The sequence below is a fragment of the Artemia franciscana genome, chromosome 6, assembly GCF_032884065.1.
Source record: "Artemia franciscana chromosome 6, ASM3288406v1, whole genome shotgun sequence".
NCBI classification, from domain to species: domain Eukaryota; kingdom Metazoa; phylum Arthropoda; class Branchiopoda; order Anostraca; family Artemiidae; genus Artemia; species Artemia franciscana.
In genome coordinates, this window is record NC_088868.1 from 38,946,725 (window position 1) to 38,967,205 (window position 20,481).

At 33.4% G+C, this 20,481-nt stretch overlaps 1 protein-coding gene across 6 annotated transcripts; it reads left to right on the forward strand.

Annotated features, from left to right (window-relative positions):
- Window positions 1–16: 16 nt before the first annotated feature.
- Window positions 17–20,447, forward strand: LOC136028409 (zinc finger protein OZF-like). 6 transcript variants are annotated; one of them, XM_065706242.1, is made up of 4 exons: window positions 17–155; window positions 10,632–10,740; window positions 14,189–14,359; window positions 18,388–20,447. In XM_065706242.1, the coding sequence occupies exons 2-4, from the start codon at window positions 10,698–10,700 to the stop codon at window positions 19,659–19,661; spliced, it is 1,488 nt and encodes a 495-aa protein (XP_065562314.1). In that variant the 5' UTR covers window positions 17–155; window positions 10,632–10,697; the 3' UTR covers window positions 19,662–20,447. The 6 variants fall into 6 exon arrangements, with proteins under 6 accessions (XP_065562314.1, XP_065562312.1, XP_065562313.1 ...); XM_065706240.1 differs by lacking the exon at window positions 17–155 and adding an exon at window positions 7,102–7,224; XM_065706241.1 differs by lacking the exon at window positions 17–155 and adding an exon at window positions 7,479–7,544.
- The last annotated feature ends 34 nt before the right edge of the window (window positions 20,448–20,481 follow it).

A 20,481-nucleotide genomic window follows, 5' to 3' on the forward strand; every position in this document is an offset into this window, starting at 1 on the left:
TTATTAGGTGAGTGAGTTTATTATTACTGAGAACATTTGGAAGTGTTTGTTTTTTTTGGATTGGCTCAACCACATTTTGATTTAATAAAAATACTAACATTTAATTTTTTGCAGTTTAGACATAGGAGCACACTACAACATTTTTTGAGGAAAAGGTTAGATATTGAATATTCTAATTTAAGCTAGGCTATAAATTGATATGAAAAAGTGTTATACACAATTGTCTTCTCCAGTGGGCCTGCAGAACAGTCTTGGGAGATTTCCTTATTGTTTGTACTGGTATAAAACAAAAAGTGTATCCCTTAAGGATACCCTGTTTAATAAAACATTCAGGGTATCTATTACCTATTAAAATGTCCTTAATGGAAATTAGTTCCTTACTTGTGTATTCTGGTGATGCTAATGTAATGCCCTATGAACTAGGACTCCTCTTTTTACTTGGATTCGGTGATTTGACATGAAAGACAAATAGTGGTTATTGTTGGTCGGTTTACGATAAATTGAAAAGGCTAATTTATTATTATTTTCATGGATCCAGATATCCAAATACGGTGACTTATTGCCTGTTTCTTTTTCAATTGTGTAAAAACGAAGTCCCCTTCTAAAAACTTTCAATATTGTAGAAAACCCGTAATTTCAGATTCTCTATGACTTAAAATACCTAAAATATCATCCAAAGATCTTCCCCAAAACTTATGTTTTAACAAATATGGGTCTAAATTTGTTAATTCTTAAAGTCCTCCCATTGGTACCCCTAATTTGATGGAGAAAATTATCTCTAAATTTAAAATAGTTCGTATAATTACTAGCTATTTCAACTAAATTTTATATAGTTTCTATTTCGATTCCCGCAGATGAATCCTCTACCCCATCTTTATGTTCTTCAAGTTTCTTGGATAAAATACTAAAAGATTTATCAAAAGAAATATGTGTATACATTGATTTTGTATCAAAATTAAACAACCCAGATTCATTTGATATTTCTACATTTATAAACCTATTTTTTGAATTTCCGAGTTTTCAATGTAAGAATTTTGGTGATGTAGTAAAGGTTTAAGTGTCTTTACTACCCATTTTTCAATCTTATAAGTTGCTGAGCTAGTAGTCGACACTATAAGTCTCAGAGGAATAGCAATTTTATGTATTTTTGGCACACCGTATATTCTTGGGCAGACTGGTCGTTTCGGAAGGAACTTATCATACATTTGTGGTGTGATATTTTCGTTAGTCTTAAGGTCTGCTAAATCCTTTCTTAATTTTGCTACTTACAATTCAGTCGGGTCTGTATTATTATTTTTTAATTTGAACTATCCTCTAGAATTGTTTCCATTTTATTATCATATTCATCTCTTTCTAGAATTGCCTCAGTATTCCTCTTATCAGCTTTCGTTATTATTAGAGAATCATTTGTTTTTAGATCTTTCAAAGTTCTTGGTTCTTAAGGTTTTTATTTTTTGGTTCTTAATATTATTATATGGAGGGGGGAAACAGAAATATTGGAAACCGGAAATCTTGGAAAACACTTGGAGTGGAGAGATCGGGATGAAAATTAATGGGAAGAATAAGCACAAGTTCTAGATATGGAATTGACATAATTGGAACGTAACTTGGAAAGAACCTCGTAACTCAGATCTCTTATTTTAATTTCCGACCGGATCCAGTGTCATTGGGGGCCGTTGGGGTTGTGGCAACCAGAAATCTTGTAAAAGAGTGGAGAGATCAGGATAAAATTTGATGGGAAGAAAAATCACAAGTCCAACATACGTGCCTGAAATAATCAGACCGGATCCACTTTCTTTGGGTTTTTTTTTTTTTGGGGGGGGGTGTTAATTCGGAAAAATTAGAAAAAATGAGGTACTTGTAACTTCGAACGGGTGATCAGATCTTAATGAAATTTGATATTTAGAAGAATCTTGTGCTTCAGAGCTTTTATTCTAAATCACGACTAGATCCGGTGAAATTGGGGGGGGGGGAGTTGGAGGGGGAAACCAGATATCTTAGATAACGGAAAAATTCCGATTTCTTTATCTTACGAATGGGTGATCGGACCTTAATGAAAATTGATATATAGAAAGATTTTATGTCTCATATGCTCCATATTCAATTTGAATCGGATCCGGGGACATAGGGGGAAACAGAAATATTGGAAACCGGAAATCTTGGAAAACACTTAGAGTGGAGAGATCGGGATGAAAATTAATGGGAAGGATAAGCACAAGCTCTAGATATGTGATTGACATAATTGGAACGGATCCGGTCTTTTTTGGGGAGTTGGGGGGGGGTAGTTAATTTGGAAAAATTGAGGTATTTTTAACTTAAGAACGGGTGACCGGATCTCAATGAAATTTGATATTTAGAAGGAACTCGTGTCTCAGAGCTCTTATTTTAAATCCCGACCAGCATTAAGGCTTTTATTTTCTTTTTAAATCAATCTATAGATTCTTAGAATTTTCCTTATAGAGCTTATGCCATATGAACTCTTGGCTCTTGCCACAAGTGCCGTATGAGCTCTTGGCTCTTGTTTTTAATTTCTTTGAAATAAATATAGTAATTTATTTAGACAGATTCCATTCGCCAATCTGATCCTATTGAGGAAAAAAATCTAGAGATTCCGTTGTTTCTTTTCTGTGTTACAACTAAGTTTTATTTATTTGCTTGTTTTTTCTTTCCTTCTTGTGTGTGTGGTTTTTTTTTATGAATCAAATTATTTTTGTTTTCTCTCTTTTTTACTGTCGATACAGGTTCCTGGATGGGGGGCTGAAATATTGGGAATTTTTTTATTAATTAATGGTTTTTGCTCTGTTCTTTTTTTAGTACGTTTTGTTCACAGCTTGATTTATATTAAACCCGTTTTTCTCTCTTAAACTTTCTTAAACTCTTGTGAATGGAAAAACAGCCTGGTCTAAGAAATTATCTACGTATATCCTACGGGTGGCAAAAACCAATTCAGTGTCATTATTTTTGAATCTAGCAAAAAAGAAACATGCCAATATTATTGTGCAAGAAAAATATATAAAATGATACCAACATTGTTTTGTTTTCAAGTATCACTTAAACTCACATAATGAGGCTAATCAAGTGAAAAAGCTAAATTTAAACCACGTGTTGAAAGATAAACTGTTCTAGATAATTGAAAACGGAACATGAAAAACAAAAAATATCAGCTTAAAAGCACCAGCATCCTTTGCTCCTTAATATATGCATCTTCCCTTCAACGCTGATCGAAAATTTTGAAAAAACTATATTGTTAAAAATGAAAAAACGCTTAATAACTATTTCTCCGGGGATGTTCTGCACACCCGGCCCCTTCGGCAAGGTGAAATTTTGCCCATTTATTTAGATGCAGTATTTTAACTTGGAAAAGGTGAAATGTATTATCTTGGCTGTTTCTAAAAGTTATAACCGAAAATGTTGAGGGGTATGTTGAACTAAGCTAAAAAAAACACATGTGCATCCGGTTGATAAAAGGCATACCTGAAATGTCTTAGGAGCAGCCCAAGGTATGAAGTTGAAACTTATTGGGGATATGAGAAAGCTGTTGGAGGTCAATCAGTTCTCCTCCCGTACCAGTTTTATCTGCTCTGCCAATCAAACATCCGATCGAAATTTTCAAATGGTTATCATGCTCTCGATGATAACTCAATATAACTATTGATTAAACTATTGATGTGAAATCTTTGAGTAGGTTGAGGGAGATATCTGATTAGTTTTTACCCCAAAAAAAATGGTACTGTAGCATTCGATTTTCAATCGAGTGAGCCTCCTCCAAAGTTTACACAGCCAACCTTCCTTTCAATATTTGCATTTCTACAATGAAAAACTTGCAGAGTGTACAGCCCGGGGCCCTGTGGAGGGGGGTACCATGGAATCAAAATTATTTGAATGTTGGACTATTTTGAACAAAATAGCTATCTCAAAAGTTGAATGGAATGCTTTTAGGGAAAAAAGTGCATAGGGGCAAGTTGCCCCCCAGTCACTTAGCTCTTAGAAGGGCATGAGAACTTTCAATTTTCAGTCAGATAAATTACTACCAAACATCTACGACTACTTCTTCTGTAGGAAGTGCCTTAGTAAGAAAAAATAATACACTCTGTCCACATTTCTCTTAACTTAGATGGTGTTTCTGCACTGCACTTGATCTGAAGTGTACAAATATTTCTTAAACATGTTCCCCCTTTCAAATTATTTTGAATATAAAAATTAACTAAAGGGAGGATTTATCTATTATACTGTATTAACCCCACATCTTACACTCCGTTCGCTATTGCTACGGCGCAAACGCATTTTTTGCGTTATCATTTTTCATTTACCCATTATGAATAAAGGAATAAATCAGAGGAAAAGAAGAAAACAAATCTAGAAATTGCATAGATCATGCCCTTGGGTTGTAACCACATTGCCTCAAAATCAAGAAGTGATCTGCGGTCCGCTGTTTTCTGGGCTGGCCCAGGACTTTCAAACATTCCCATGACCGAATATTTCAAACATTATACCATAACAATTTGAAACTTGTGTAGCTTACAACCCTTGCCCCATGAGGGGATTGTATTAAATCAGAGGCATACTCATTTGAAAATTGGAGTATTTTGAACAAATGTTAATCTCAAAATTTTTACTAGATGCATTTGGGGAAAAAGGAAGAGAAGGAAGGGGGTGGGAGCTATTTTTTTTTATCCCTTTTAAATTTGAAACCTGAACACTGGATTTTCAATCGAATGAACATCAAAGGCTTCGGCGACTACTCGTTCCACAAAACTGATATCTAAACAATGGGAAACTTACATAGATTATAGCTGTTGTCTGATAAGGCTGTTTGACTACTTAGAACATTATGGCTATCTCAAAATTTTGATCAGATACATTTGGTAGAAAAGGGATTTTGTGGGGTCTGATGCCCTTCAATCACTTTTGACTCTTTTAAAACGCACTAAAACTTTCAATTTCCATTTCAATGTGCTCCTTCTGAAGTTTCTACGACAGTTTGTATACGAATGGTCCTTGCGAAAAAATAGTACATTTTCGAATCAAAATATTGCAATAATTGGCTATTAACAATAAAGCCTTAAAATAAAGAAGCTATCCACGTCTAGAGCCACGGCTTCTAAATATCCCTTTGACATAACCTTGTATTTTATGTCTCTTATTGCTAAAATATAGGAGTGGAGATGCTCAAAAGGACGAGTCGCATGACGTATCCAGGGCCGAATTCAGGGGAAATAACTAATTGGAAAATATGTAAAACTTTTTTTTCAAGTAACAAATAATAAAGGAATGTTTTTTTTAATTCATTCCGTTTCAAATAATAATTATTGTTGAATCTAGTTCAACCCTCTTGATTGAATCTAGTTTAGTCTTTTGGATTTTATAGGACTATAACTGGGTAATTTACAGCCCTTTTCGGGGGCCTGTGGAGCGTCGGGTTGTCGCCGAGGGTGTGTTTCTTGGGCCTTTTGACTATGACTGGGGAAAATGCAATCTCATAATCCTGATCGACCGACTTTAGGAGAAGGAGACCTTAGGGAGGGGGCGTAGCTATCTTCCAATCTTTTTGGTTGCTTGGAAGGCGCGGGCAATTTTAGTTTCCGTTCGAATGTGCCATTACACATCTCTTTTTGGTGTTCTGGTAACTCGCTAGCTCTGGTTAAAGAAAAGGAAAAAAGACAGATTAGTGTTGCCCATGCAAAAAAAAAAAAAAAAAAAAATGATTTTCTTTGTTGTTCAAGGTGGGGTCTAATTATCCTGTATATATTTTTGACCATACCGATTCCGATGGTACAACTTTGATTTTGATCTGATGCCTTTTTCGAGGGCTTTCAGGCTATTTATTGTACTATCGGTAATTGTAAGGTTTCGCTCCAATTCTAAAATAATAACTAAAACAGCAAATTACTCACTTGTTGATATAAGAAGCAATGTCTCACAATAAACTGAAATCAGTGACAGAGGGAAAAATTGGAAAAACTAAACTATTGCTCTCGCACCCTTTAGAGAAATAAAAACAGTGCGATCATCTCTTATCTCAACCGTTAGTCAGAGCCAGACTGTATGTATGTATTTATGTATATATGTATATCCATTTTTGATTTATGAGTCTACTACTCAGTATCGGCCTCTCCCAGGTCACTCATTGTGTCCCAAGGTGGCAATAGGGGAACGCCGTAAAGATATGTAGGGTACCTCCATTTGGGGCACGGACCAAGAGGAGACCTGGTCCCTATGGGTAAATAATAGAAACCGAGGCCGTAAATACTGGTGGAGGAGGAAGAAGGAAATTTACTCCATTGTGGGAGGATCATCTATAGGAGAACAACTACGACAGGGCGTAAAATCCAGATCTATGGACGATGGCCCCTGCAAAGGGCTGTTTCGACCATTTTGGGTACCTGCAAGGTCCTCATTTGCAAGGTCACTCTATTCCCCCTTGAGGAGTGGTACCCTTCAAGGAATTATAGCCAAGTAAACAGACAGAGCGATCGCACAGGACTCTAATTAAAGGATAGTTCTTCTGGGCTGGATCTGTTTTCGTGCTGAAAAACCTCTTTCTAGCTAATTTGTCTGCTATGTGTTGCCTCCCCATAGTAGCATAATATTTGTAAGCATGAATACACAATGAATCGGAGGTAATAGGCTTAAGAGTGCCAGTTGTAATTGTCATGTGCTTTAAATCATTGAGACTCTTTTGGCCTCAGGAAAAGCACTGGTCCCAAATACCAATACAGGACGTTAACCAGCACATTTTCTCAAGTCCACACCGAAGTGCTTAAGCCGGCTTAGGACCGGGCAGTAAGAAGTCCGTTAGACCTCCGGAATGAATGGAGACTTTGTGCAATCTAGGATTTTGACTCTTACCTATAGAAGAGCATCACCAAGTGCTGAGAACCACGTTGTGACCAAGCCCTTCAGAGAAACAGAAGGTAATCCTGGAAAAACATGAAGGCTAATTAAATCTGTGATTAAACCAGATCAGTCTTGTGGGTAGAATTTCTCCTGGTAGCGGGAATATCGAATAAGCTTCTGAACATTACTCTACCTTTGGATCTAAAATTCGATCGAGTGTCTCTCCCGAGGAAGATAAGGGTGCATTTACTTTTTTTGAAGAATATGATGTGTCAGTTTATTTGTGGCCAGATTCACCTGACTTTTTCAGGCCAAGTTCAGGGAAAAGAACCAATATGAAGAACATACAAAATGGATTTTTTTACTTAACAAATAATAAAGCAGTCGGTTCGTCTAGTTTATTCTCTCTCATTTTATAATTTATTTTCTTTAATGTTTAAATTTTTTCCAGGGACAGAAAATACTTCAATTTAAAGAAAATACTTTTTTCATTTTATAAATAATAAAGTAGCCTAGACTAATATGTTACTTGTACTTGCCATTGCTGCAGGATCAGACTTAAACGCCTCGCCCGTATGGTTGACTCCCATTTGTTGCGATTTCGTGCCACCTATTCAGCAAAGTGGAGCTAGCAGCAATCCACTTCTGAAATCCACCAATCATATTGAGGCATTTCTGATCAATACTACCAGATGGCTTATTTGATAGTGTGTATACAAATCTTTAAATTAGCCAACCAACATTATAAGCTTTGGAGCCCAGATGGACATAAGGAAACTTGTTAAGAAAACAATTCTTACTCCATAATATGCAGAATAATCATAGATAGCTCATTTTGCAGGAAGATAACACTTATAGGTAAAATTCTAGTGAATTGACTTCTTGCTATCTCAGAAAGGGTTTAGGTTATGAGAATGAAACTTTTAGGGATAAAACTACAGGCTAAAGTATGTCCCGGGAAGGTATTTTGAAGCAACTACCTCCACTCCTTCTCCCTCTTGAGGGCCCTGACCTTTGATGCCCTTTAAAAATATGTGTGTTATAAAAATGAAACCTTGCAAAATAGATCTTCTGCTTAATTGAAGTACAACAAATTGTTTTCAGCTTCATAACTTTGTTCAATTCCATTTTATAAGGTTTTAAAGATATGCAAATACATTTCCTAAATTTTGAAAAAAAATCATTAATATGGCTCAAAATTCTGCTCAAATAACAGGAATTGCATTTTCAGAGCTAAAGGCAGAGAAAAAGCAACTAGTAACTGAAAATTAAGGTAAAATGATGTTGTGTCAAAATTTCAATAGGTATAGACATGTCATGTAGGAAGGCCCTCTAGAGAGAGAAGGAGTAGAGATGGGTACTTTAAAATACCTTCCCAGGACATATTTTAGCCTGCAGACTCATCCCTGAAAGTTTCATTTTCCTAACCTAAACCCTTTCCAAGATAGCAAGAAGTCAATTAACTAGAATTTTACCCACTTATATTCTCTTCTTTCCTTGTTTTTCCAGGTTTTCTTAGAAATTCATGAATTCCTTAGAATCCAGCCTACATATTTACAGAGTATATAGGCTACCCCCAACCCACCTACTGTGCAAATATATACCAGGAATTGCATCCTGATTCTAAATGTAATATTCATTTGCATCTCAAATGAACTTTACCCCATATTTGCCATATGGTGGATATCTGTTTCTGACAGCTGCCCACCAAATTCTCAATTGACCCCCCCCCCCCCGCATTTGTACAAATCTGACAGAGGAGTAGCTAGAAGCACTTGCTTGATGATGCAGTCATTGAGTCTTCTCATGATGTGGCAAAGTCAACCCCCTGGCTATAGGCTAGATTATATAGGAGTAGTGATGCACTTCAGCATTTGAGATTGTGTTGGAGTATCAAATCCTCAGGATTTTTGATAAACAGCACTGGTCAAATGACTTGCAAATCATGGAGATGAAGTGCTTTCAGTGGCCAGGTCTCAACTGCATAGAATAGAACAGACCCAATGCTTTATAGCAAAGCTGAGAAAGTATGGCTTGGGTTTTGTTGATTCTATTCTTTACAGTATAGACAGTATACTTATATTAATAAAGAATCTTTACAGAGGTCACAGCCTCCACAAGAATCTACTAGCAAGCCAAGATAATGAAGCTTTCATTTTTTTCTAGTTACTGTCTATAAAGCACAAGCTGCTTATCTGACTGGTATTCAGGCCAATGACTTTAGTTTTGACTATATTGACCAAGGCTAATTGATTAGTACAATCTACACCTAGCTCTTTTAATGAATAATTTTAACTAATAATATTTGGTAATTTCAAATTTTATGACTAAATAAAAATTGAAGTTGAGTATGTCTTTTTTTTAGTTTATTATTTTTTTAAATATTTTAAACAATAGAAGATGAGAAATGGCATCATTAAACCTATGAGGCATATTTATGGGATTACTTGATTCTAGTCTAGGCCCAAGGAAATAGTAGTCTGAATTAATATTTTTCCAAGATTGTAGTGAGCCAGGCTAGTCTAGGACCAGCCTTAAGTAGGCTAATCCCACACATTCACTATAACTAACACATAAGGTTAGTTTTGTAAATTTTTTTTCAACCACCATTCCTTTATTTTTTGGTCCAGTGTTGCTGACACCAAAGAGGAGAGAGCCTGAGATTGAGGGGTTGCTTAGAATGTTCAGTCCCCAGTTAAGGGAGAGTGACACCAACATGCTCATGTTAGCTCCATTAAATAAGATTAAACTCCTAGGCAGATTAGAGGCAGACACATGTTGCCTCCCACATCCCTTTACTGTATGTACAAAATACAAAACCCTCTTGCTCAAGTTCTTCCTCAACCTTTCTAATTCATCCTGATGAGTAATTTATGAGATGTTGCAGAAATGCCATTTTGATAACTGTAGCCTAATATAACAAATCAAACATAATAATAAATTCAGGTTCTGGAATTTACAATTTTTAATCTATTGAGAACCTTCCAAAATTACTATCACTATCCCTTCTATCCAAAAAAAGATTAGGTAAAAAAAACTATCTTTTTTGGGTATTTGCTTGGGCAGCATAAGATTGCTGACTCTAGAAACTGGATTAGAAATGCTGAAGTGCATGAGCTTTATGCTGCACCTCTGTTTTTCCAAATATGTGATTCAACATGCTCACAAAAACAATATTAATCTAAGAAAAATCTAATTTATCTAATATCTCAAAGGTTTATCATAATAATATTGATGTGATTAAAACTGGAAGTGATTTGGTGCTTGTAGGCTGCTTAACCATTTCTAAAGTAAGTTTTTTTTTTCTTTAAATAAGTCTTTCACTTTTCATCAGCTTGGTTATCAAAATTTCTTGGTCCTTTTTAGTAAATCAAAAGGCAAATTAAAGGAAATATTAAGCAGCCTAGTCCCTGAAGTTTAAGATATTTTACAGTTTTTTATTTTTCTTGGTTGAATGGGCTGCTTCTGTGCTGTCCTGGCTAAATACTTAATGCTTATCTAAAAAATCTAAAATTCAGGAAATTGAAATAAAAATACATTGGTCCTGTTGGTCCAGCTAAAGAAGTAAACTGTTGTAAAAAGTGCTATAAGTAGAAAGTACTATTTAGTAGCATTATTACAAATATCAATATATTACAAATGTCATTACCTACAAATTTCAATATATCCATATTCAACAATGGAATCTGTACCATTTTTGTGTCTGTATCTTCAAACTTTTTAAAGGATTTTTGCACTTTGTTTTCTTAGGAATATGTAATACTGTTATAAAGATATAGTTATTTATATTCCAGATATTTCCAATTGCCTAGAGCAGTCAAGAGAAGCTGACTGTGCATTTGAGACTCAATTTGTGAAGCATGGAAGCACCTCAGCTGTATGGCACCACTGTTGTTAAGCAAGGTAATTGGTGTTAGAGTTGATTGGTTCAATTTGCTGCTTCTTTTTGTTATATTTGGTAGAAAATTAGGACATTCATTACAATTTCCTACTTAAATCTGCTACTTTTACTTGAAAAACCGAGTAAACAGACTATAAAAGTCATAAACATTTCAACAAAGAAGTTTCCAAACCATCATCTTGTCAACATTTTGTTTGTATTGCCTTTGCTAAAACTAATAACCCACACATTTAAAAACCACCTTACCCATCAGACTCTTAAATTACCCCCACCCCTTTTGTCTTTCTGCCCTTATATGGTGAGAAGTATGCAAAAATGAGGCTTCTAGCTAGTTTTCTATGTATAATTTTTGACATTTCAGAGAATGGGGATCATCTAGACCTCCCTCTTGCAATTTCTTTATCTAGTTTACAGGATAAATAGTGCTGAGCAAAAGAGATGGAACATGAAACATGATTTTTTGACTTGAGGGTTAATTTGCATTGCTTTTACAGGAAGTATACATCCTTTGTTTATAAACTGATAGAACTAGGATCTTGTCTCTAACCAAAACATTGTTGCATATTTGAATAGAATGAAAATCTTAAGGTGTTTTCACAGGCATTATTCATTGTACTGCTTGAGTATAGAGCAAAGTGGGTTCAATGTATTATTTTTTACATTTTTTTCTTCAAAGTCACTTAATATGGAAGGTGCTGTTGCAGTTGATGTTTCTGCAACAGCTGTTTCAGTCTCCCTTCCTCAACAGCTTAGGCGGATCCCAAACATGAACTGTCTGAGGTTTATTATTCATTTTTAGAGTACCAGAAAGCAAAAAATAAATATAGGCCAATATTGATGTTTACATTACAAGTTTATTTAAAAATTGAAGGCTCCTTCCTATATTCAGCAGCTGAAATACAGGTCTTCATAAAAGTGTTCTGTATTTTTTTTTTTTTTAAATATGACAAATATTTTACAGAATGTATGAAAAGTTCTTGAGGAATCTTATTGTACTCAGTTCCCTTGCACTGTCTTGAATAACATTAGAAAAATGGTTATGTTTGTTTTTTTTTAAAGCAGCCTCTTACAGTGACAATTTTTTAATGAACTTTTGAAATTATTATACAAATTAAAAACAAACTAATAACCATGGATTGCCTGTTTAATATACATATACTGATATTTATTCTTTAAAGTCTTTATAATTTTCTGTTGTTAAAGTAAAAAAGGGAAAGCTTTTGAAATGCATTTTGTTTTCAATATAGTCCAAATTATTTTCTGGTCCTCCTATGGCACAAGGGTTATCACCCCTACTTATGTTTATATTTGCTCGTTTTGAATTTGTCTTGGTTATTTATTGTAATTTCTGTTTGATGCTGGTAATTTGCGGTATTTTTATGCTTGGGAGATTATTTGACTTTTTGTCTGCTTCTTTTGGTTTAATGGAGCTCTATTCTTCTTTTAAAAAACTTGCTTTATGATTTTTTTCAAAATTAATTACTGTTCGTTTTTTATTGACATACTGTATCCTTTTTCAGGCAAAAAAATATGTTATATCTTTTTGTTTGTTTTTTTTTTTCCATAAAAATCCATAGTTTGGCTATAGAAAAGTAGAGTACCAGTAGCAGTAGGTATTTTTATGCTTGGGAGATTATTTGACTTTTTGTCTGCTTCTTTTTGGTTTAATGGAGCTCTACTCTTCTTTAAAAAACTTGCTTTATGATATTTTTTAAAATTAATTACTGTTCGTTTTTTATTGACATACTGTATCCTTTTTCAGGCAAAAAAATATGTTATATCTTTTTGTTTGTTCTTTTTTTCCATAATAATCCATAGTTTGGCTATAGAAAAGTAGAGTACCAGTAGCAGTAGGTATTTTTATGCTTGGGAGATTATTTGACTTTTTGTCTGCTTCTTTTTGGTTTAATGGAGCTCTATTCTTCTTTAAAAAACTTGCTTTATGATATTTTTTTAAATTAATTACTGTTCGTTTTTTATTGACATACTGTATCCTTTTTCAGGCAAGAAAATATGTTATATCTTTTTGTTTGTTTTTTTTTCCATAAAAATCCATAGTTTGGCTATAGAAAAGTAGAGTACCAGTAGCAGTAGGTATTTTTATGCTTGGGAGATTATTTGACTTTTTGTCTGCTTCTTTTTGGTTTAATGGAGCTCTATTCTTCTTTAAAAAACTTGCTTTATGATATTTTTTAAAATTAATTACTGTTCGTTTTTTATTGACATACTGTATCCTTTTTCAGGCAAAAAAATATGTTATATCTTTTTGTTTGTTTTTTTTCCATAAAAATCCATAGTTGGGCTATAGAAAAGTAGAGTACCAGTAGTAGCAGTATGAGTAAAAGCAGAAACATTAGGATGCAAATATATTACCCTGGGTTGTTCAATATCCCCCATAATAAGCCCTGTTAGCTTCAACTTCACACGCCAAACTGTTCCTAAGATGTAGCTGTTGCACCCTTTTGACGACCCATATACAGATGGTTTGTTGTGATTCAGTTCAACTTCCTACCAAAACTGCTTGAGAATTTCTCCTTCATACCCTTAGGCGGTGTTGTAATACTAGTCACATTAGTATTATTGGTATTTCTAGTAATACTGTTAATAGTAATAGCAGTAGTACCAGTAGCAGCAGTAGTATTAGCATATTGCCTATTGGTCAATTAAACATCCCTCTCATTAATTCTTTGGAAGTTTCAACCTATTAAAATTAGCCATTGTTATGACATTGCTGATATGTCCCTTTAATAAACTGTGTGTTCATATTAGATTGTTGAACAAACTAAAACTTTTAGCTTGTTGAACAGACTAAAAGGCAACTGCAAATGGTACTACCTTATCTTTTTAGTTGCTACTAGGATCCTCTTAGATTTTTAGTAGCAGCAGCTTAAAACGTTCAGTGACAATGATAATTCCAATTGGGATCTTTCAATTAAACCAATTTTTCACTAACAGCATAGTTCAAAGTAATAGTAGTCTCCGCTCTATTATATCAGTATAATCACCTGAGGGGTGAGTCTCCAATCACCTCTTATTTTTCTGGTTGGTCAGCTTTTTTTGAAGAATAGTCTTTAAGCACTCTGCTGCTATGGGTTGCAGGTCCTCCTTCCTGGGTTGCAGTTTCCTCTTTCCTTGGGTTGCAGTTCCTCCTTCCTGGGTTGCAGTTTCCTCTTTCCTTGGTTGCAGCTATCTCTTCGACCATAATGGAGAAACTTTTGAAACAACTTATGACAATTGATGATTATCCTCTGACATTCTTTGGGTTTTTAAATTATCTCTTAATCAGTCAATTAATTTTTTTTTATGAGGTCTCTAGATGTCAATAGAACCAATCCAATTTTACTTATCCATAAAGTACCGTAAAAATATTGTGGAATTCAAAACGTTTTATAAGTAACAGATTTGTATTTTTGTAAGTGTTTTTATTTGACTTTTATTATAATTTTTTAGAAGATGGAGATTCTCTCTCAAATGATCACAAAGATATTTTTGGAAGTACACATTCTATATTATTTATGGAGCTTGAAGCCAATCTGTTAGCAGTTTCTCCTGGGATATCTGAAAGTTGTAAACTTGATGCTAACCATATTAATCTGGACGCAAATATTGGCCTGGACAAAGGTATGCTTCAGTTATCCTGAATTTTTGTTTTGTTTTGTGAGTCTTCAAAATAATTTAGGTGTATCTTCTAAATTGTGGTAGGGTGTGAGGGATATGTGTCTGTTGGAGCTGAGTGTACTTGCTATAATTGAAAGGCAACATTTTGTTAAAAAATAGTCCTGGGTGACTAATTATTTGAAAATAAAAATTTATATCCCAATTAAACCCAAAACAAAAAGACAAACTTTATTTCGATTGAAACCTTCTTTTTAGCTTTGGATCTAGCTAGAACTCACAGATTCTTCAAACTAAGATATGTATGCTCTTGTTTCTTATGTTCGGATTAAGACATATGCAACTAAAATAATATGCTTGTTCTAGGAATTATGCCTTGATAATATGCCAATATACCAATCGGTAGTCAAATGATTATTTCTAAAATGCTTTAGTTTCATTTGCTTTTAATGCAACACTGTCACAAAAGAAGTGAATAATTTATATGAGGCTTAATTAGGCTCTTTGGTGCAAGGCTGATTTTAAAAACAAAAAATTATTGCTTTTTTAGAAATGTTGCCTTTTCTAAAACTGAAAGTGCATCATGGGCATAATGTGCTCAGTGAATTTGATATTTTAGCATTTGTTTTAATTACCAGTGGCCTATGTTTGGCTTGACACTATTCCGTGAATTTTTTCGATTTTTTTGATGTGACTCCTCTTGGTCACATGCAACCGTTGGATTTGAAAGACACAAATGATAATTGCTTATTTTCAAGGTTGCTTGATTTCTTGATTTCAGGGGTATCATAATTGTTGTCAACTGCATAATGAAAACTTTAGGGTTGTTGTGTTGTAGGCGGATGAGTTTCTTTGAGACTCGATTCGGTTTTTTTTTTTATTCTGGTTTATTTTAGTTTATTTATTTTATTTAAATAGTTTATTTAGTTTATTTATTTTAGTTTATCTGGTTTATTTATTTCTAGTTTATTTTATGTCACTAGCTTTTTGATCACCAGAAACGCCTTCATAATTAACGAAAAAATAGGTTCACACGTTTATAGTGGTAAAAAGAGGGATGAAGTCAATTCAGAACACCTACTGTCTATTCTAGAACTAAGGTATTTCAAAACTGTAAAAAAATTGTTTTCAACTTACTTAAAAAGAGCTACATCAGAAATCTGTTATTTGCTTGTAAAATAATTTCTTGATTGCTTTGACCACCCTTGACAACTGCTTGGGTATAGTAACAAATTATTTCTAAGCATATGACAGTATAACTAAAAAGATGAAACATTATTCAAAATAAATATAAGTACCAGGAGAGCGGCTCTGCCATGGGGTCCTGTTGATCAGCACGTGGCTTGCTGGATTCTCTTTTATTGGATTAAAATTGTACATAGTTCTAACAAAAATATGTTTAAACATAATCCAATAATAATTAGGTGGCTTCCATTACAGTTCCCTTCTGGAATGTCGAAGTTACGCATAAACATAACTATTGTTTTTTCTTTATTTTAAGTAATAGGGTGGCAAATCTGCAGTGTCAATTGAATTGAGTAATTTCGGAATGAATTCGATTCTTTCTTCCTGTTATTTCTTTCAGAATCATAATTTTGCTTGTAAAATAATTTCTTGATTGCTTAACTGCTTGGGTATAGTAACAAATTATCTAAGCATATGACAGTATAACTAAAAAGATGAAACATTATTCAAAATAAATATAAGTACCAGGAGAGCGGCTCTGCCATGGGGTCCTGTTGATCAGCACGTGGCTTGCTGGATTCTCTTTTATTGGATTAAAATTGTACATAATTCTAACAAAAATATGTTTAAACATAATCCAATAATAATTAGGTGGCTTCCATTACAGATCCCTTCTGGAATGTCTAAGTTATGCATAAGCATAACTATTGTTTTTTCTTTATTTTAAGTAATAGGGTGGCAAATCTGCAGTGTCAATTGAATTAAGTAATTTCGGAGTGAATTGGATTCTTTCTTCCTGTTATTTCTTTCAGAATCATAATTTTATAACAATTTAAGTCAGCGATTGACAATTTTAACATTTGTTTCATTCACCTCAGCAGCAGTGTTTTTGCTGATGTACAGTCACTGCTCATGTAACTGGAATATCCACCTTTTTTATAAATTACAACTGTCAATTAAAAGGATATATCCCTTTTGAACTTTTATTTGTCGGTTCATTATATTATATATCTCATTATATCATTATATTTATACAGTAATGATTCGTTGCTCCATCAAATCATCATTTGTAACAATTGTAAATTTTCGCTTTGGATCTTCGTGTAGGTATATTTTTTGATGGCAATATGGCTGTTCCAAAAGCTTTTGACAAATAGACTGATAGATTTATTTTTACACTGTTAGTTCTCTGCTATGAATATCGGCATTAAAATAGATATGATGATGTGAGTGATTTTAACGTAACGTGGTTTATTGCTCTACCATGTATAAACTATTATAATAGTGTATGATGTCATTAGAACACTGGTGCAAACATGATGTCATTTAAATGAAGTGTGTTTCCAAAATTGAAAATCTTAGGGTTTTAATCTTCAAAAAAAAGAATACATGGAGCTGTTTTCAAGAAAAAAACGTATCATTATTCCTTGTTTAAAGAGGGTAGATTATTCTAATTGAAGAAAAAATGTGTTAATTGACAAAAGTTTGGAGTTAATGATAAATCGGATAAAAGATCAGGTTTTAGCTACAAAATCAAAGTTTTATTTAGAGAGGGAGGGGGTCCCAGGTTTGACCCCCTTTCAAGATCTTCTAATTTGTAAAAATGTACACAAAAATATTTTGATGCATTAAAAAGATGTAAAATACTTCTTGACTCTATCCGAAATCCTTAATGTCCCAAATTTTTGCACTTCTTATTCAAATGAACCATATCAAGCTGTTTTTGCTTCCCTCCCTCTAAAAAACATAACTGTACACTAGCCTGGTTTAAGATATCTGTTTTTTTAATCCTAATTTCACATTGTCATTGCATTATGGAGATTCTTTGTACCATCGATAATAGTTCGTTGTTTTGGAAAGATCTACCTAAAAAGAGCTATATCAGAAATCTGTTATTTTCTCATAAGATAATTCCTCGATTGCTTTGACCACCCTTGACAAACTGTTTGGGTATAGTAAAGAATTATATAAACATATTATAGTATAACTAAAAAGAAAAAAAATTGTCCGAAATAAATATAAGTACCAGGAAAGAGGGGTTCTGTTAGGGGGTTCTGTTAATCAGCTAAGCCTGCTAATCTCTGTTAAGAGGGTACATTATTCTATTGGAAAAAATATATATTAATTTACAAAAGCCAGGATTTGATGCAATACTTGGATAAACCAGATAAAAGACTGGGTTTTAGCTACATAATCAATTCTTTTTTATAATTATATAGCTGTTCCAAAAGCTTTTTGAAAATAGACTGATAGTTTTTTCTTTCACATAGTTAGTTCTCTGCTATCATTGAAATAGATATCAGGATGTGAATAATTTTTAACATAACTTGGTTAATGGCTCTAACATGCATAAAAACTTACAACATAACTGGTGACGTCATTTAAATGAAGCGTGTTTCATAAATTGAAAAACTCAGGCTGTCAATTAAAAAAAAACATGGAGCTGTTTTCGAGAAAAAAATTTAATATGCACAATTATTGCTCTTTTAAAGAGTGTAGATTATTATATTTAAAAAATTGTGTTTATTGATAGAAGTCGGGAGTTCATGTATTACTTGCATGACATAGTACAGCGATGGTTTTTTTTAGACAAACCACGTTTAAATAAAACTGTGTACTTCCTCAACCTGAAGAATTTAAAATTAAAAGGTATTCACAATTCACAGTGTAATAAAATTAATGCATCACATTGACTTGCAAATTAATTATTGGGGTAAGAGCTAGTAATATTAAATTTATGATAACTGTGTAAGGTTAGGAATGCTAAAATCAAAGTGCACCAAATAAAAGATAGGATAAAAAACGTAAGACTTCATTATTCATTTTAAGAGTATTTTATGTTATTTCAGTTCTCCCCGCTGCAACATTCTATAATAATGATACCAGCAAACGAGCATTTGGATTATCCAGCATATATGAATTTGCAAATACATGTGTGAAAGAAGAAATGAATTCGGATTTTCAACAATCCCAAGAGGTGCCAAATGACATTGATGTATTTGCTGTAAATGATGTGACAAAACCCTTCGAATGTGATGAATGTGGGAAAGCATTCTCTCAAAAAGCCCACCTATCTCGTCATCAGAGAACTCATACCGGAGAAAAACCTTTCGAATGTGATGTATGTGGGAAAACATTCTGTCAAAAAGCACACCTATCTCGTCATCAGAGAATACATACCGGAGAAAAACCTTTCAAATGCGATATATGTAATAAACGCTTTACTTCAAGTTCTAGTTTATGTTATCATAAAAAAACTCATACTGGAGAAAAGCCTTTTGAATGTGATGTGTGTGAGAAAACATTCCTACGAAAAGACCACCTATCTGGTCATCAAAGAACTCATACCGGCGAAAAACCTTTCAAATGCGGAATATGTAATAAAAGCTTTACTTCAAGTTCCAGCTTAACTGATCATCAAAAAAATCATACTGGAGTAAAACCTTTCGAATGTGATACATGTGAGAGAACATTCCTTAGAAAAAAACACCTATCTTATCATCAAAGAACACATACCGGAGAAAAACCTTTCGAATGTGAAATATGTGATAAATGTTTCACTTCAAGTTCCAGTTTATCTAATCATAAAAAAACTCATACTGGAGAAAAACCTTTTGAATGTGATGTATGTGGGAAAACATTCTGTCTAAAAGCCCAACTATCTGGTCATCAGAGAACTCATACCGGAGAAAAACCTTTCAAATGCGATATATGTAATAAATGCTTTACTTCAAGTTCCAGTTTATTTTATCATAAAAAAACTCAATGTGGAGAAAAACCATTCGAATGTGATATGTGTGAGAAAACATTCTCCCGAAAAGAACACCTATTTGGTCATCAAAGAACTCATACCGGAGAAAAACCTTTCAAATGCGAAATATGTAAGAAATGTTTTACTCTATATGCCAATTTATCTTATCATATAAGAATTCATACTGGCGAAAAACCTTACAAATGCGATATATGTAATAAATGCTTTATTTCAAGTTCCAGTTTATCTTATCATAAGAAAACTCATACTGAAGAAAAACCTTTTTTATGCTATATATGTAAGAAATCGTTTTCTTCAAGTTCTGGTTTATCGTACCATAAAAAAATTTGTACTAAAGAAAAGCCTTTCTGATGTGGCACATGTGGGAAAAGATTCCCCCGTAAAACACACCTGTCTCGGCATCAAAGAACTCGTTCTCTCGTAAATCCTTTCTAATCTGTTTTGTGTAAGAGACCTGTCATTTCAAGTATTAATTTATGTACACCACCCTTTTAGGTCACACCGCACTTTAGATCACAAGATGTTTGCATTTCCTTCGACAGTATACTCAGGATTAGATGGTGCGTGCAAACTATATTTTCTAAACTATCTTCTTTCCTGCCTCGATTATTTCACTTAATTTTGGTTTCAGATATTTTATTCAATGCCGTTGTAATTCTTTACCTTTTTTAGTTGACTAATAGTATAAGTCTCAAAACTGTGTAAGACAAAACACTTTTTTTATTAGGTGCGTGAGTTTATTATTACTGAGAACATTCAGGATTTTTTTTGATCTGCTAAAACAGATTTTGATTTAATAGAAATATTAGCAGTTAATGATTCGGAGTTTAGACACAGGAATAAACTACAATTTTGTTAAGAAAAAGTTAGGAAATTTTCTAATTTAAGCTCTATTGCAAATTTGTTATGAAAAAGTTTTGTACACCATTATTTTCTCCAGTGGGCCTGCAGAATAGTCTTGGGAGATTTCATTATTGTCTATACTGGTATAAAACAAACATACTTTTGTCACTTGTTCAATTTGACTCAGAATTGCCTTGAAGGAAAAAATCTTTGCACATTTCAAATTTATAAGTCCCAAGAATCTCTCTCTGTGCTTTGTTTTGATTTAAGTTATAACTTGAATACAAGACAATATTCAATACATTTTAAGTTCTCTATGAATTATGCA

Bases quoted from the DNA above. Each gene is read 5' to 3' on its own strand.
- LOC136028409 (XM_065706242.1), top strand. From the start codon at position 10,698: ATGGAAGCACCTCAGCTGTATGGCACCACTGTTGTTAAGCAAG. The intron at 10,741-14,188 runs GTAATTGGTGTT...ATAATTTTTTAG, and splicing joins CACCACTGTTGTTAAGCAAG to AAGATGGAGATTCTCTCTCA. The intron at 14,360-18,387 runs GTATGCTTCAGT...ATGTTATTTCAG, and splicing joins AAATATTGGCCTGGACAAAG to TTCTCCCCGCTGCAACATTC.